The 16,201-nt window shown below is 56.8% G+C and overlaps 1 protein-coding gene across 1 annotated transcript in view; it reads left to right on the top strand.

Annotated features, from left to right (window-relative positions):
• COL23A1 (collagen type XXIII alpha 1 chain) overlaps positions 1 to 16,201 on the top strand; it is a 313,942-nt gene that overhangs the window by 278,926 nt on the left and 18,815 nt on the right. Inside the window, exons 6-9 of the mRNA XM_059416135.1 lie at positions 8,782 to 8,808; positions 10,351 to 10,377; positions 11,685 to 11,711; positions 15,700 to 15,816. Of these exons, the coding sequence (XP_059272118.1) occupies positions 8,782 to 8,808; positions 10,351 to 10,377; positions 11,685 to 11,711; positions 15,700 to 15,816 (198 nt within the window). The remainder of the gene's footprint in view (positions 1 to 8,781; positions 8,809 to 10,350; positions 10,378 to 11,684; positions 11,712 to 15,699; positions 15,817 to 16,201) is intronic.

Here is a 16,201-nt window from a genome sequence, read left to right as displayed (position 1 = left end):
GTGAAAAAACATCCCAAGGTCCTTACCCTCTTAGAGGTTGTGGTTGTGTGGGAGAGAGAATCAAAGTTCAATGGCACTTTGCGCCAAGGTCAGGGCTGGGACCACCTGCAACCCGGGCCTGGCCACATAGGGGTCAGGGGTGCTGCTCTGGGGAAGGGAGGTGTGACCTGAGGGCAGAATACAAGTAGGTGCTGACCCAGGTTGTTGGAGAGTAATATCCAGACAGGCTACGGAGAACAGGGCCAGCTGGCTTGGTTAAGAGTGGGGGTGGTGTAGGCAGGAGGGTGCGAGGGGGAAGAAGCTAGCATCTTGAAGCCAGTTGGCTTCCTCCCCAGGAGCCAAAAGGTGGAGGGAATTTGCAATGGTGTCCAACCTGGGAAGGACTGAACAGACACAAAAACTTCACTAACCTATCTGACTGCCCAGGAAGCAGTGAGTTCCCCATCACTGGAGGTATGCAAGGGATGCACGCTCACTTACCAGGAAGGGCATCTAAGGATAGGCTGGCCCCAATGGGTCATCTTCCCACAAGTGAGTTGTTCCACCAATAGGGCCTCTTTGGAGGGCTACTCAGACCCAAACTCAGTGCAGCGGGTGGGGAGCTTGGTGTGGAGGTACTTGCCAGGTGCTTGCTGAAGCCAGAGGGGAATAATGAGGTGGGAAGCACTCAGGGTTTAGGCACAAAATTCAGGTTCGTGTCCCAGGTAGACCTGAGCACGCCTGACCTCCCTGGGGAAAGCCAGGCTGTGGCAGCTGGAGATAGGGAGGCTGGTGGAAGCTGGTGCGGGAGAGAGGCCAGGTCCTAGGCAGGGACAGGTGAGGGACTGGAGAGGGGTCCACGGTTTGGAGAGATGGTTCAGAGCTGGAAATGCAGGCTCACATGCTCTTAGTTGCGTTCCCTATATGGGCCAGCCAGGGGAGGAATAGGTGAGGCATGGATGTGGGAGAGCGCAGGACTGCCCCCACCAACTGCAGGGCTGAACTTGGGGGGCCACAGGCCCCACCTAAAGAGAGCGCCACAGTGCAGCCCACGCACTTGGATCATTATCACAGCTTCCCTAACTGTTAGAGAGAAGCTGGAAATCCAGATTTCACACAAAATCTTGGATCCTTAAGGGTTCCAACTAATTCAACACCAGTGCAGGATAATTGCGTTGTCTGGAAACCAAGGAGGGCCGGCCTCACAGCCCAGGGGGTGCAACGGGAGAGGCCTGGGTGTGGCCGGGACCCCAGGGGTCCCCACGAAGCACCTGCAGCCTCAGTGTCTGCTGCCAGCCATCCCTGTCCCTCTGTCCTCTCAGTTGCACCTTCTGCCTCCCTTAGACTATCTCCATCTTGTGGTTCATGCCACACGCAGACCATTACTGTGGGGTCAGCTGCTGCGTCCTGCTAGCTTCCCACCCCAGACTGCTACTTCCAGTGCCTTCCACCAGACCAGCCCCACGTGCCTGGGCTGGAGAAACCAGCCCAGAGGCTGGCGGCTCAGGGACACAGGGTGCGCCTCATTGACCCATACTGCACGGTCCCACACCCAGTGGGAGTCGGGTGGGCATCTGACTCCCTTCTCCCCACCCAGGAATCATCTTTCCTGATACCTGACAGGGTAATCATGTAGCAGGCAAATGTGTAATTTAAGCAGGTATTTTGGGATCGGTTCAAAGACATAGCACCATCTCTTCCAGCCACGATGTATAATACGGACACAGACGTAATTGCTTCCAGCGCGCACAGGATAGACTGAGCGTGCCCTCTCCCCAAAATAGAAGCCAGATGGCTTCCTGGCCTCACAGGATCTTAGAGCTGAAAGGGACCCAGGAGATTTTCTAAGCGGAGGGTTACAAACCCAGATGCGACTACAGAGCTGGCAAATCACCTGGTCCGGGGGCAAATCACCAGGTCAGGGGCAGCGGGCCACTCGAGGGGCAGGGCCTCCGGGCCAGGGGCGGGGCCTGTGGCCCAGGGGCGGAGCTATGCTAAGGAGTTTCTTGCCTCACCACCTTTGCCAGGCATGCCACCTGGGGGTGGAGAGGCGGCACCATCTTCCAACCTTTCTAGAAAAGCACAAACTGGATGTTTGTGCACGACATGCCAATTTTTGAAAGATTGCAACTAATTCAGTTCGTTGGGTTTGGGTTTGGGTTTCTTAACTGTGCGAACCAAAACAAGCCTGGCTCTGGGACAGCCCTTCACCCTACAGACAAAGAGTTGGAGGGTGGCAGCTGGACCAGGCCCCTAACCTCAGCAGGTTCCTGGAACCCCGCCCAGCTAAAGTCTTCATGGCTGACTGAGTTGGGACACCATTAATTGATGGCTCTACAAAGGGCCACAGATCCCAGGACGGGGTTCCCAGGAGGAACCGGGGCCCACCACCAGGGCTTGAGCTACAGCCGGGCTGGACCCAAGAAGCAACAGTCCTCTCTCTACCCCACAACGAAATCCAAGCCCGGGAAATTACTATACCCGGACAGTCTTGCTGTGGTCCATGTGTGTAAAGCCTGGTCTGAGAAATCAGAACCACATGGGGCTGACCTGCCCTGCGGCGGCTGCCCACCCACTCTAATGAGGGAGCCTTCTCACAGGAATGCACACATCCCAGCCTGGGACCCTGGGGCCCAACAGCCTTGTAATTTGATGAATTGTCAACATCTGGGCCGTAATTACTGGTCCCTGGACTGATAATCCTGGTAAGCCCCCTCACATCCACAGGCCCTGTCCTGGTGCAATTTGGAGGCTCCATTCCCCGACGGGAGCCGTCAGCATGAATTACAACTGGCAAGGGAGACAGGCACCCTGCTTCAGCCGGTCTGAGCATCGACTCCTGTCTGCACCTAAACACGGCCTGTTTATGGATTTAGCTCAGTGCAGCAGACAGTGTCGCAGATTGGGAAGCCTGAGCCCTAACTAATCAAGGAAGAACAGAGCCAAACCCCGTGCGGGATAAACAGTCGGCCCAGCCCTTTTGCTTCAGGGTCCCTCCAGCAATGAGCCAGCAGACTCAGCTTCCCAAACTTATTTCCCAAAGAAATCTCCCCTCCATTGCTGCTCCTGCTAATTTTTCCTAAGAGATGGCTCTGAAGAACTCTGCTTGGGAAATATTCAGTGGTGGGAAGTTGGAAGGGTGGGAGCAGACCCACAAAAGTGCAGCCAGAGTCCCACCACCTGCCATTCAGAAGAACCAGACAAGGTCACTCCCCAGCACTACCCAGGGCTCATGCAGACCCCATGCCTGTGTCAGCCTGCCTCTAGGGTCTCATGCCTCTGGTTGGTCTGGGAGAGGAAGAGGCAGAGGAGACAGACCTAGGACTCCTTCTACTGGACACATCCTTGGAGAGGAGAAGGACACATCCCTCATTTTGCAGATAAGAAAACTGAGGCTCTAGGTGGCTCAGGTCACTGAGCTAGGCGAGGAACCAAGCCAGCACATTGCGGGGCTTTTGGCCTGCCTGGCCTGCGTGTCTCGTGCACAGCACATCCGGCAACTGTCCTGGGGCTCTGCTGATCTGCAGTGGGGAGGGGGGCAGATAGTGATTTAAAGCAGAACCGAGGCTTGTAAACAGCTGTGGGGTTTCCTGGAGGGCAGAATGTGTTGAAAACCTCTGGTGAATTCCATGGCTTTGATCAGGCAGGAGAGGGAGCCCATGGGAACAGACTGGCCACGGGCACAGTGCTGTTGGCGTCCGACCCTCTGGAGTGCCTGTCCCGGGGAAGCGGAGGCTCCGAGACAGAATTTGAACCCTGGCAAGGCCAAAGTTCTGCGTTCGCCTGTGGCTGCCCCGTGTGCCTTCCTTCCCCGCTCTTTTTGTGGGAGATGCCCCCTAGTCTGGGGCGGGGGAGGGCTGCCTTGACAGGACAAGGCTCCTGCCATCAAGGACGTGCCCCTGCCCAGGCCTGGGGTCCGCTTGTCCAGACTGCTTGCACTCCTGATGGCCCTCCTCTGCCCAAGACTGGCTTGCTGTCGGCTAGAACACTCAGTCTGGACCCTTCCGCCCCTCACTCCAGGCTGACTGTACCCTCCACCCCGTGTTTGTCCTTGACTCCCTTCAGACCAACTCCTGGCCCTTCCCTCGAGCATTTCTGCTCCTCTGAGGACTTCCAGAGCCTGGCTCAGGCATCCTTCCAGCCCATGGAAACGTCTGGTTCATAGATGGTCCACACAGCCTCCCGGATTTGGGCAGATGAGAGAGCATGGCCGGGGGATATCGGCGCCCAGAGGACGGAGTGGAAGTGCCTTCCCGTTTCTAGAAAAACAGGGTACCCACAGCCCTGTGTGCTCTCTGTCCATACTGCAGACATCCTGGAATGGGGCTTGGGGACCCAGCGTTGATGGACCAGAGACAGGCCCAGCCCCAGGAAGGGCCGAACCAAGATACATGCTCTGTGCCCAGCAAGGGGCAGGCGGGCTTTGGGCACCAGACCAGGAGGTTGGGACATCATCCTGCAGGAGTGAGGCTGCCCCAGAGGGGCTGCAACAGGAGAGCAGGTCTACATTCTAGAAAGTTCTCCAGGGAATTGCATGGGAGAGACTGCAGGTATTAGGGAAGGGCCACGGGGATGATGCTCAGGTCTCAGCATGTGTCATAAGCCTTTCGTGGAATGTGGCAAGGAGGGCTAGGACATGCCTTGTGGGTGAAGCCAGATGGACCCACAGATGTTCACTGTGTAGCCCATAGAGGGCTTTAAAAATAAGAAAGGCAGGGCTCCACATATGTGCTTCTCCAGACAAGGACTGCTTCCAGCGGGGGGGGTGGGGGGGGGTCATGCAGACAGTGGGACCTGTGCCGCCCCTCTGGGAAAGGAGCTGGGGAGGGGTGAAGGAGGTTTGCTTTGTCCTGTCTCTTTCTGCACAGTTCATGTGTTCTCCTGAGTGCACATAGCACGTGTGCATGCACACACACACACAGAGGCCAGCGATGCAGGGAGGCCTGCATCTCCTTGTCACAAGTGAGGCGGCCCAGGTCACCAGCTGGCATGTGGGCAAGGCTGGATTTGGTCTCAGATATGTCTGAATCCAGAGCCAGCCTCCTCTGACCACCTGGCATGTCTCCTAGAGCTCAGCCCCGGGGCTCTCTTCCAGAAGGATGGGGACCCAGCTTCGGGGGATGTTGCTGCTCCTAGAGGCTCCTAGAAGGGCCATTTGAGCTGGGCTTTGAGGAACAAGTAGTTCTCCAGGTGGAAGCAGGACTGTCTGCAGTGGAGGAACTGGGAAAGCAGAGCTTGGGGCCAGGAAACAGCATGGTGGGTGAAAGTCCGTGGGCCTCCAGAGGCCCCACATATACTCCCTGAGACCTCTGGAGCAGCTCTCTCCAAATCCCAGGGGCTGCCAGGAGGCCACGGTGTGGCAGAGTTTAGGGGAAAGCTGGGGCAAACCCAGGGCAGGAACAGCCCTGCTGGAGAGAACAGGTAATGAGGATGCTGAGACTCTTAGAGAGGTTGAGTGGCTCTCCTGGGGTCACACAGCAAGCACGTCTGTCTGACCCAGCACTCTCTCTGGTAGAGGCCTAGGGTGACAGAGGGTCTAGAGAGCTCTGCCCAAAGAGGGGCTGTTCAGTTGGGGAGACAGACATCCCAGGAATCCCAGAAGGAAGGCAAGGCCCGTGAGCCTCTGTCCTAGGTCCCCTGGGACCTAGGGGCCACCTGTCAAGGGTGCTGCCCTGTACTGTGGGAGAGGGAGAACTGCCTTGAGAGGAGGGCCTGTTTCAGCCCTTGGATGGTCCCGATGCCTCAGCTTCTTCATCTGTAGGATAGGGCTGTGGGGCCTGCTTCCCAGGGCGGCAGTGAGGGTGGAGGCCGGGAAGGGTGTGGCCACGGAGAGTCTCCTCCTCAGTGGCCCCCAGGAGAGGGGTGCCCGCCTCCCTCAGACTAGCCCTGCACTGAGTCCCAGGGCCTGTGAGGGGCCCTTTGCCGCCAGTGACTTAGCTGTGAGGCCCACCGTGTCCTCTCTCCCTGCACGGCATGGCACAGGAAGAGAAAGGAGATTAACTTAGCTCTAAGCTTCTCTTTTTTCATCTCTGTCTGCATGAGGGATTTGGGCAGACGAGAGAGCATGGCCGGGGGATATCGGCGCCCGGAGGACGGAGTGGAAGTGCTTTTCTGGACTCCAGCCCTGGCCTGTTCTGGCTGGGTCACCTGGGGCGAGACCTTCCCCTCCCTGGGCCTCAGTTCCCTCCTATAAAGACAGGGATGATAACACCTGCCTTACAGGCTTGCTGCGGTGATTCAGACTTAGTATGGGGGCCACGAGGAGCCCCCAGGTGAGACTCAGGGTGGGACTGGGCCCCTTGTGTATTCTGGTCCTGGGGAGTAGAGGAGGAGCAGGGTCCAATTTTAGCAGACTAAGAGGGGGGCCTCAGGCGCATGGATCCAGGGGTCAGGCCAGCTGGGAGCCAGCAGGAGGTGGGCCAGCGAGGGCAGTCCCTGGTGAGCCGCAGCCTGGGAGCCCTCCTGACCAGGAGCCCTCAGATCCGAGACCCCACCCCATCTCCTGGGATTCCTTCTGCCCCCAGGACATGGTCTCGAAGTCCAGACCCTCAGCCGACCTTGAGGCTGGTGGCCAGGGCCACTTAAGGGACAAATTTTCAGAACTGCCCTGGCTTTCTGCCTGGAGCAAGGCCCTGGTGTAAGGAAAAGGCCCTCTTAGGACATCTGGGGACGTAGCTGGCCCAGTTCAGGGAGGTCTGACTGTGCACCCAGGGAAACTGACTGTTCACTGTTGGGCCCCAGGCCGTGTGCAGACCTGAGGGAGGAGAGACTGGCTTCCAGGAGCCAGAGAGTGTCTCCCAGGTAGAGGAGCCAGGGCAGGGCCTTGAAAGCGGAGGGAACAGCCCACGTGAAGCCATGATATGAGAAAGAAGTAGAGAGCTTGGGAAGACCAGGGACACAGGACAGCCCCAAGGTAGAGGCTGAGCCAGGCCATGAGGACACCAGTGCTAGGCACAAGAGTGCAGCCTCCGCAGGGCAGGGACACGTGAGAGAGACCAGGATGGGAGGGAGGTTGATGCTGAGGCAGAGCTCCTGTCTGCTGCTCACAGGCCCTGTGCCTCTGGGCTGTGCTCTCTGCCCACGGTGCCCTCCCTAAAGCTCCAATTGTTACTTTCTCAGGCCAGAACTCCCTAATCTTTCCCAATACCTCCCAGAGCCTGGCAGGCTGTCCACCTGCTCAGAACTGCCAGAACCCTTTGTCTGTCCTGCCTCGGAGCAGACATATCTGCTCACGCTTTGTCTTTCTCAGTACCTTTCCTTGCTTTGACTCAACACACACTGAGAGGCATGTGCTCTGTCCAGGCCTCATCCGAGCACTGGGGACACAGAGGTCAGACCCTTTTCCTGGATCCGCTGGTAGACTTGTATAGACCACACAGTGACAATGCACGGTATGATGTGCGACCCTTAGAAAAGGGGCCGGGTGCAGGGACAGATGGCCTGACTTCTGAGAAGTGAAGGAGCCCCGAGGGCATCGTGAAGGAGGAGGTGACTGAACAGAGGATGGTACACAAGGGGGTAAGGGGTGTGCCTGGCGGGCATGCGGTTCATGTGCAGGGTCAGGAGAGTGGAACTGCCTAGAACATTTGCAGCGTCTGTGGGATGAGGAGGCCGCGCAGGGAGGAGGACAGGGGTTGACAGAGACTGGTCAGACCCAGTTGGTGGCACTGCCCTTGGATTCTTGTATACTCTTACCTGGTGGGGGAGCTCAGGGGGGCTTTCTGAGCAGGCAGCGGCTGGACAGGCAGAGGGCGCCTGTGGGGGCTGCTTGGCAGCCGTCCCTGACCCCCTGCAGACACCATGGAGCCCCCAGAGCCTCTGCGATGTGCCAGCCCTTGAGACCCAGCCTTGGGAGATTTGGCTTCTCTTGACCTTGACTTGGGCCTGCTAAGGCCACAGCAGTGCAGGGAATTAAAAGAGCCTTTAGGACTCTTCAGGCCTGTCTTAGCCTGTTTGGGCTGCTCTAACAAAGGGCCACGGACTGGGTGGTCTAGAAACAACAGAAATCGACTTCTCACAGTCTTGGAGGCTGGAGGTGTGAGGTCAGGGTGCCGGTGCGGTCGGGGTTCTGGTGGGAGGCCCTCTTCCGGACTGCAGGCAGCTGCCTCCTCCCTGTGTGCTCACATGGTGGACACAGAGGCCAGCAGCTCTCTGGAACCTCTCTTCTGAATAGGCTGACGCCCCATTCATGAGGCTCCTAAAAGCCCCCCGTCCTAAGGCCATCACCCCAGGGATTAAGTTTCAACACATGCATTTTGCGGGAGGATGCGTTCAGTCCCTGCTGACTTACGTGTGAGTGAACTCAGTTCGAACTGGATTAAAGCAAAGCTGTGGACAAATAAAGTGTGTAGCGGGGGGTTTCAGCAGCCGACCTTTTCTGCTCTCTGTCTCTCCACTCTGGCTTCCTCTCTGTTGGCTCTTCCTCAAGCCACATGGTGCCCCCAGGAGTTCCACCTTAGCCCCATCAGAGAAAAGAGCCCTCTTTCCCCTACAGGGTCACCATCCAAAGTCCCAGACATGACACTCATCCCTGAACCCCTCACCCTGGTTGAGGGAATGTGACCGTACTCCCAAGCCCCATATGTGCAGATGGGGGTGGTCCTGGAGAAGAAGAAGGGCTCTGTCATTGGAGGAGGGGATTCTGGACAGTAAACACCCAGATGCCCTCGCATGAAATGTACTCAGACCACAGGCTCACGTCAGGTTTTGGTCTTTGATATCCAGTAGTGCTTCTGGGTCATAAAACACACAGGAAATGCCTATCTGGTGTGTAACCTCTCTCTCTGTCTCTCTCATTTCCAGGGGCCGCTGGGTCTGGATGGCAAGCCCGTAAGTGATTACAGGGAAACTCTAGGTGGTCCTGGGACTGGGCCACTTGTGGGGCTGGAAGTGATGGGGGAGGGTGCCAGAGGGAAGGGGCCACCGGGAACCCGGCTCAGCACAGAGAGAAGTCATTTGGGCATCAGACTGGAGTTCAAATCCAGCTCCACTACCTGCTGACTGTGCACCCTTGGGGGGCCCTTCACCTCACAAGCCTGAGGCTCTGTCAAATGGGTCCATTGACCCTCCTCGCTTGAACCAGCCCTGCAGGCTGGGGATGTGGAGAAGTGTAAATTGCACTTTGACATTGAGTCAGCCTTCAAAACATACAAGCCTCTCCTAGCAAGCCCCACGCACAGAGCATTCCCCCCGCCACCCCCCAGTCTCAAGACTTCCCAATGGTAGACACTGGGCTGATGAGTTCTCAACACCTGGGCCAGGAGCCTATGGTCCACAGGCATCTTCAGCAGAATGAACACGCTGCTCAGGGAGACAGCATAATTAAATAAATAATTGGATGTCGGTGGATAGGCAGGTGGGTGGGTGGATGGATGGATGGATGGATAGATGGATGGATGGATGGACAAATGGATTGATGAATCGTTGCATGGAAGGACAGACAGATGAATGGCGGGTGGATGCAAGGAAGGATGTATGAATGGATTGATGGATGGATGGATGGATGAAAAAAATGAATTGATAGGGGTGCCTGGGTGGCTCAGTGGGTTAAGCCTCTGCCTTCGGCTCAGGTCATGATCTCAGGGTCCTGGGATCGAGCCCCACATCAGGCTCTCTGCTCAGCAGGGAGCCTGCTCCTCCCCCCTGCCTACTTGTGATCTCTCTGTCAAATAAATAAATAAAATCTTTAAAAAAATGAATTGATAAATGGTTGGATAAAAGGGCAAATGGATAGATAAATGAATGGGTTGATGAATGGGTGTATGGGTGGGTAGACGGAAGGAAGGAAGGATGGTTGGGTAGAAAGATAGTCAGATGAGGTTATGAATCAATGATTGTACAGTGGCTGGACGCACGGGAGACTAACTGAGTTAGCAGGTGGACAGATGCATGATGGTTGGGTGGACAAGAGAGTGAAGGAATGAGTGAAATAGTAAGTGATTGAGGAGCTGCCAGACGATGTGTGCCGTATCAGAGGATGGAGAAATGAACTGACTTCTTATGTGGACAAGTCGTTAAGGGAATGAACCAGCAAACCTATTATGGACAGAAGGGATAATGGAAAGTTAGGGGCAGCGGCCACCAGGCACAGGAGGAGCTGAGCTTGGAGGGCTCTGCTCTGTGGGGGGAGTGACAGCACATGTGTTCCTACCTCAGCTGAGAGGTCCCGGCCACCCTCAAGTCCCCTGGCACCCCTCATGCAGAGGAACGGGGTGTGGAGCTGTCCTGGGCCCAGCAAGGGCAGTTGTCATTAAAAGCAGACAGACTTATGTGTTTCCCCACCCAGCTCCCCACAGCTCTGCTCAAAGCCTTAGGGAACCCAGCCCAGTCCTCCCCACTCAGGCCTGTTTTTCTTTACCTTTTTTTCTGCAGGGACTTCCAGGCCCCAAAGGGGAAAAGGTAAGTGATGCCAGCAGCTGTCTAGATGCGGATATGATGAAGGATGCCAGAAACCTGCCTCCAAACCCCAGCTCTGGAGTGTGGCCCCGGGCAGGTCACATCCCCTCCTGGAACCTCAGTTTCCCCATCTGGAAGGTGGGGCTAAGAATGCCTCCCTCCTAATGGTTACACAGCTTATATTTAACAATCCCGAGTGCCCAGGGGGTGACATTGGAGTCCCCTCCACACCAGAGAATGACAAAACTCAAAGCAAGGTCTTCGCAAAATGAGGAGTTTCCGAAGCAAAAAATCATGGAAGAGAGGGGGGAGGGGCCGGAGCCAGGAAGGTCTGGGGGGCGGGGGTTTGAACAGTCACTATAGATGGTATTCTTTGTGAGGAGTGTGTGGCCCCCCCAGGCAGACAAATGGTGGGGAGCTGCCCCTGTGGTCTTTACAGCACCCCCCGTGAGAAAAGCTTCACTGGCATTTGGCATGAAATGTCACAGCAGACCCCTGGAGGGCTGGGGAGGGGGCAGGAGGGGCCACCCATGTGTCCCACGGCAGGATCAGAGCAGGGAGGGGCCAGAGCAGATGCCCATGTGGCAGGACCCTTCTAGGATCCACATCTGGGCCACGTCCACTCCAGCCGCCCGCTGTGATGTGCTCTCCGAGGTAAGTAAGGCCAGCCAGCATCCCTGGCCACCCTCAGAGCTGTGCCGGGCACAGGATCCCAGGCTCAGAGCCTCAGGGTTGCCTTAGGGCTCTGCCACCAACCGCATAGCTTTCGATGGGTTGGCCGGCTCCGTGGGCCTCAGTTTCCCCATCTGTCAGTTAAAGCAACCTAACAGAGAAGTGATTTCCTTCTGCTGGCTCCGGTTGAACAAAGCAGAGGCTTTGAACCCAGAGAGAGACTGGCATCTTGGCACCCGTCCCTTCGTGACATCCAGCCCCAAAGCTTGGTGACTTTAGATGTTCAAGTAATTACCATTCCTTGCTGTGTCGAGGTTCCAGGATTCCAAGAGGACGCAGGGCATGGGGAGCAGCTCATCTCTGCTCTGCCTTGACTAGGGGGCTGGCCACAGGCAACACAGTGCCTGATTCCAAGTCCTGTGTGTGCGCTTGCTGTGAGACTTCAGGCTGGCTACTTAACCTCTCTGTGTTTCGGTTTCCTCATTGAAAATGGAGATTAGAAATAAAACTCTCGTGATATGTTCGTTAGACTTGGGTGAGACTAAGTGGGTAAAGCAGGGAGCACAGAGTAAATGCTTAATACGTGTGATAGGGTAAAAATAGTAGCAGTAACCCATCTTCCTGCTCTTTGTCCTTAGGGCGCACCAGGAAACCTTGGCCCTCGGGTAAGAGCTGACGTAAGACCCCCTCACCCGCCCCACACAGTTCGCGTTACCATATAATAAGGCGTATCTAGCGTCTCTTTTGGGTTCCTGCCCCTTACCTCATGGGCCCACGGTCTCTGCCCACTGCCCGCCATCTGTCCTTCTGTGGGGTTTCATTTAAGTGGCCATGGGCTGGAAAACCCAGGGCTTCCTCACAGTCATATTTGTTATGGTGGATGGGGGGCAGAGTGGGGACAGTGGGGCTAGCACTGCCCCCAGACCTGAGACGGACCTTCTTGAGGATGGCTGGCACCTCAGGAAGAGGGAAGGTTATGGGTCAGCAGCTGAGCTCTGCCACTTACCAGCCAAGTAACCTTAAGCAACTCCCTTTCCCCTCTGTGACTCAGTTTCTCCAACTGTGGTGGGTGGGATTGACAGCACCTTATCCAGGCTACTATAGCAAAGGTTGTCATAAAGGTGGGCATCCAGCACCCAGCCCAGAGACAGTAGATCCCCTGGCCCACGGTGCCCCCAGGGCCCTAGGGACCCGGAAGTGCCTTGTGCCAAACCTGTGGTCTCTTCAATGAAGCAGAGTGGGGAGCCTAGGTCGGATGGGCCCCACAAAACAGATCTGGGCAGAGGGTCACATCAGAGGCCCTAACAGCGTGCCCCCTCCATTCCTGCCACAACTGGGATGGAGGCCCATCTGTAGTAGAGGGGGCTGCTCCCTAAAAAGGTTATGGGGTGGAAATTGTAGCCAGTGAGCGAGTACCCCCACAGCCAGCATTTGTAAGCACTGGAGGGGTGAGGGGCAGGCACTGTGGATGGGGGATGGGAAGGGGAGGCAGCTAGAGGGCTAAGTTTGGGCCACATCCTGGTCCTGGTTCCGGTCCCAGTCCCAACTCTGTGACCCCACGGCCCCAAGCCCAGTTTGTGCCACCAGACCAGAAGGGCCCATATAACAGGTGGTCACGATCAGGAGCCAAGAGCCCCAGGCTGGTCAGGCTGAGGCCCCAGGACAGAGCTCTTCTGTGCTGGGCCTTTGGTTGGAGGGCGGAGGGCAACCATGGGGTTCCCAAAAGCTGAAGTCAGAGCCAGGGCACCCACATTGAATTTGGTGACCACTGAGAAAAAGCCTTGTGCTTGCTTTATGGTGGGTGTACAAATGCTGATCTTCTGGAAAGGGGGTGCCCACTCCTCAATTGACGAGCTCCCCCAGCCCAGGAGTCATGAGAGATCTTTCCCAGAGCCCTCCCTCCACCCTTCATGGGTATCCTCTCGTTGTCTCAAGGTTCCAGCCACCTCCAAAACAGCCTCCACCCTTGAAAGTTCCATGGCTTAAAACAACAACGGCCCCCGTTGTGGACGGGGGAGGGGGGGCAGATCTCTCTCACTGAAGCCAGTCCAAGACAGTAGCACCCTCCCATGGCCTCAATGGATGCAGCTGTTGGCTGGGAGCTCAGTGGGGAGGTATGCGCTTCAAGTCTTCTCCCAGCGTGGCAGTGGGCTTCCCAGAGGGGCGTGCTAAGACTAGCATTCCAGGAGGCCAGTTAAGAGCCTGGCACGCCTCACTTCCGTGGCATACTGTCTGTCCCATCAGCCACAGGGCCTGCCCAGAGTCAACGTGGGGAAAGAGGAGCAGACCTTCTCTCTCGGTGGGGCAATGGTGGAAGGGGGGCCCACTGCAAGGGTCCTGTGGGATGGGAAAGAGCATAGCGACCATCTTTGGAGAACATAGTCCTCCTCTCCCGGTCGCTGGGCTGGGTTGAGTGGCTCCCCCGCCCCCCGAAACAGCTTTGTCCTTTCCTAAGTCACCCTTTCTGCCTTCCTGACCACACAACCTGTTTGCTGGCTAGATGGTTTTTCCACGGCTCAATCCAGGCTTTATAAGTAGAGACCATCATGGGTACAGTCGCCACGTCTTCAAGGTAGCCTGGCCCAGTGGCGTGTCCGGGCCTGCTGGTTTGCGTGCTCCCTTGACTCACCCCTGCGTTTCCATGGTTAGACCTCAGCCAGCCCGATCCCAACACACAGGCAAGGCAGCTGGCCAGCCTCGGGTCCCGAGTAACCCGAGTAACTCAAGGCCAGAGCCTACCAACATCTGCTGGGACCTGCTCACGTGTCGAAACCCATTTACCTCCCCAATAAGTAGAGTCCAGGCCAGTGATGCCTGTTGTGGGGCCCCTGGGCTGTGGAGGGAGCGGGGGCTGGGGTGTCTTCTAGTTCTTCCTGACACAGCAGCAAATGGAGCAGGAATTACCCACCACCGTCCCCACCTGCACCTGGGCAAGTTAACAAGACTGTCAGCTTGCTATATGTCAGACTAGAGTCCTGGCCTCCGGGTCGGGACCCTGAGTAGTGGACACTGAGAGCCTCAGTCTGGTTTTTAATTGGGGAAAACCAATGAATTGTGTCTGGGGTCCAGTTGGCAAGAGAGGGGAACCTTCACTTTATGGGAGCCAGAGATTCAGAACGCGTCCAAAAGGCATCGCTTGCCTCAGTGGCCCTGAGGAGCTGCTGCCATTCCTAGCTCTGCAGCCCTGGGGAAATGATTACCCTCTCTGTTCCTGACTGCTCTACATGTAAAATGGGTCGATACAGTGCTGTGGCTGGGTGGTTGCAAGGTTTGGAGAGAGCCAGCTTCCAGGGAGATGAGTGCAGGGTGCACGGGTCAGAGGAAGGTTACCTCCGCAAGAGGCTTCTTCCTTTCTCGGCCGTGGGAAGTTTGGGGACTGCTGTTGCTGTAAGCCGGGTGTGCCCCATGACCTTGTCCCGTGCCACGGGGGCAGCAGGAAGTGCCAGTGGCACCGTGGCCCCCCTTTCCTTGCAGCTGGGGGCCACAAGGTGGGGGCTCTGGCTGCCTGAGGTCTGACCCCGTACTAGGCTGCCTGAGGTCTGACCCCGTACTAACATCAGGTCCTTGAGTTGGGGGTGGGATGCTGCATGACTGAGACTTTGTGGCCCTTTGTTGCTCTCCTTTTTTTTTTTTTTTCAACTTTGTATCGCAAGATGACTGTCGGTTCACAATTAGTTGTAAGAGGTCGTACCCCATGCACCTGTCCTCCACGCTCCCCAATGGTGACATCTTGCCTCCCCGTGCAATGTAGTCTCACAACCAGATAATTGACAGAATCCCCTGCCTCACGGGGAGCTCAGCCATCTTGCCCATCAGGGTGTGTTGAAAAGTCTGGGCGACGTCATCACACTCAGTAGACTCCGGTAACCACCACAGGAAGATCCCCCGTGCTTCTTCAGTTCCCTCCCGCCCTGCCCCATCCCTGCCCACACCCCCAGCAGCCACCAATCCCTCCTCCATCTTCATGATCTTTCCATGTCCACCCTGGGTGTATTTGCAACCGTAGAGTCTGAGCCACTGAGATTGGCTTTTCTCACTCAGCATCGTCCCCCGAGATCCATCGGAGCTGTTCCAAGGTGGATATGCCTTGTTCCTTGTCATTATGGTGGAGCTGTGCTCTGTGACACGGCTGTCGCTTAACCGTCCCTTAGCCGTTCACCCACGGAAGGACATTTGGGTTAATTCTAGTCTGGGCCGTTACCCCTAGAGCAGCTGTGAGCATCCGCGGGAGTTTTCATCACTCTGGGTAAGGCCCCAGAAGCATACCTCCAGCACGGGATAAAGAGGCTGGCCTACGAGGAAGGCCCTTCAGGACATGTGCAGACCCCTTTCTGGGGGAAGGGGCTGGTGGGGCCCACATGCTCTGCTCCTGTACCCAGCATGTCTCATCTCAACGGAACACCAGAGCTGAGCTCCAGGCACTAAGGGCTGGGAGAATGGCACATCCCTTAGCTTTTATGTCAAAGTACAGGGACCTGTCTGTCCCTGTGGCTGCTGAGAAGCCCAGGACCCAAACACTTTCCTCTGAGCGACCCCCACCCCCAAACCCACAAGGGCTAGAGGAGGGGTGGCCAGTCATCTGCAGAGGCTACACTCTGGAGACTGGAGCCCCTCCACTCCCCCTCACAGTAAGTCAGGCCCCATCTCTTCCAGGGAGACCAAGGGCGAGATGGAGCTGCTGGGCCTCCGGGGCCCCCTGGACCCCCTGGAGCCCGGGGCCCTCCTGGCGACACGGGGAAAGATGGCCCCAGGGGAGCACAAGGCCCAGCGGTAAGAGAGGGCATGGAGGTAGAATACCCCTGTCCCCGGTTCAGACCCAGACCCATGTTGCCTAACCCTAACCCCAACCCAGACACCTGCCCCACTCCCACCTTAGACCAAGTGCCGTTTAAGACCTTGACCCCAAACCCATTCCCAAATCTTGGTCTGCACCTTCATTTCTGGCTGTTATCCAGACCCTACCTCTGGCCCCTACACTCTGACCTGACTCCAAACCCGACTCTTACCCTGCACCCTAACCCCAAATACAACCAGAGATCCTAACCTGACCTTGGTTGCAATTTCAGTCTCGATCCTAACCCTGACCCCGAGACCCATATGGAGGTATTTCCTCCCCAGATTTTATTCTCCCCACCCCACTCTGGCTCGCTCTCCC

The sequence above is a fragment of the Mustela nigripes genome, chromosome 12 (assembly GCF_022355385.1).
Source record: "Mustela nigripes isolate SB6536 chromosome 12, MUSNIG.SB6536, whole genome shotgun sequence".
NCBI classification, from domain to species: Eukaryota; Metazoa; Chordata; class Mammalia; order Carnivora; family Mustelidae; genus Mustela; species Mustela nigripes.
The sequence above is the reverse complement of the archived record's forward strand: the minus strand, read 5'-3'. Positions and strand labels throughout refer to the sequence as shown.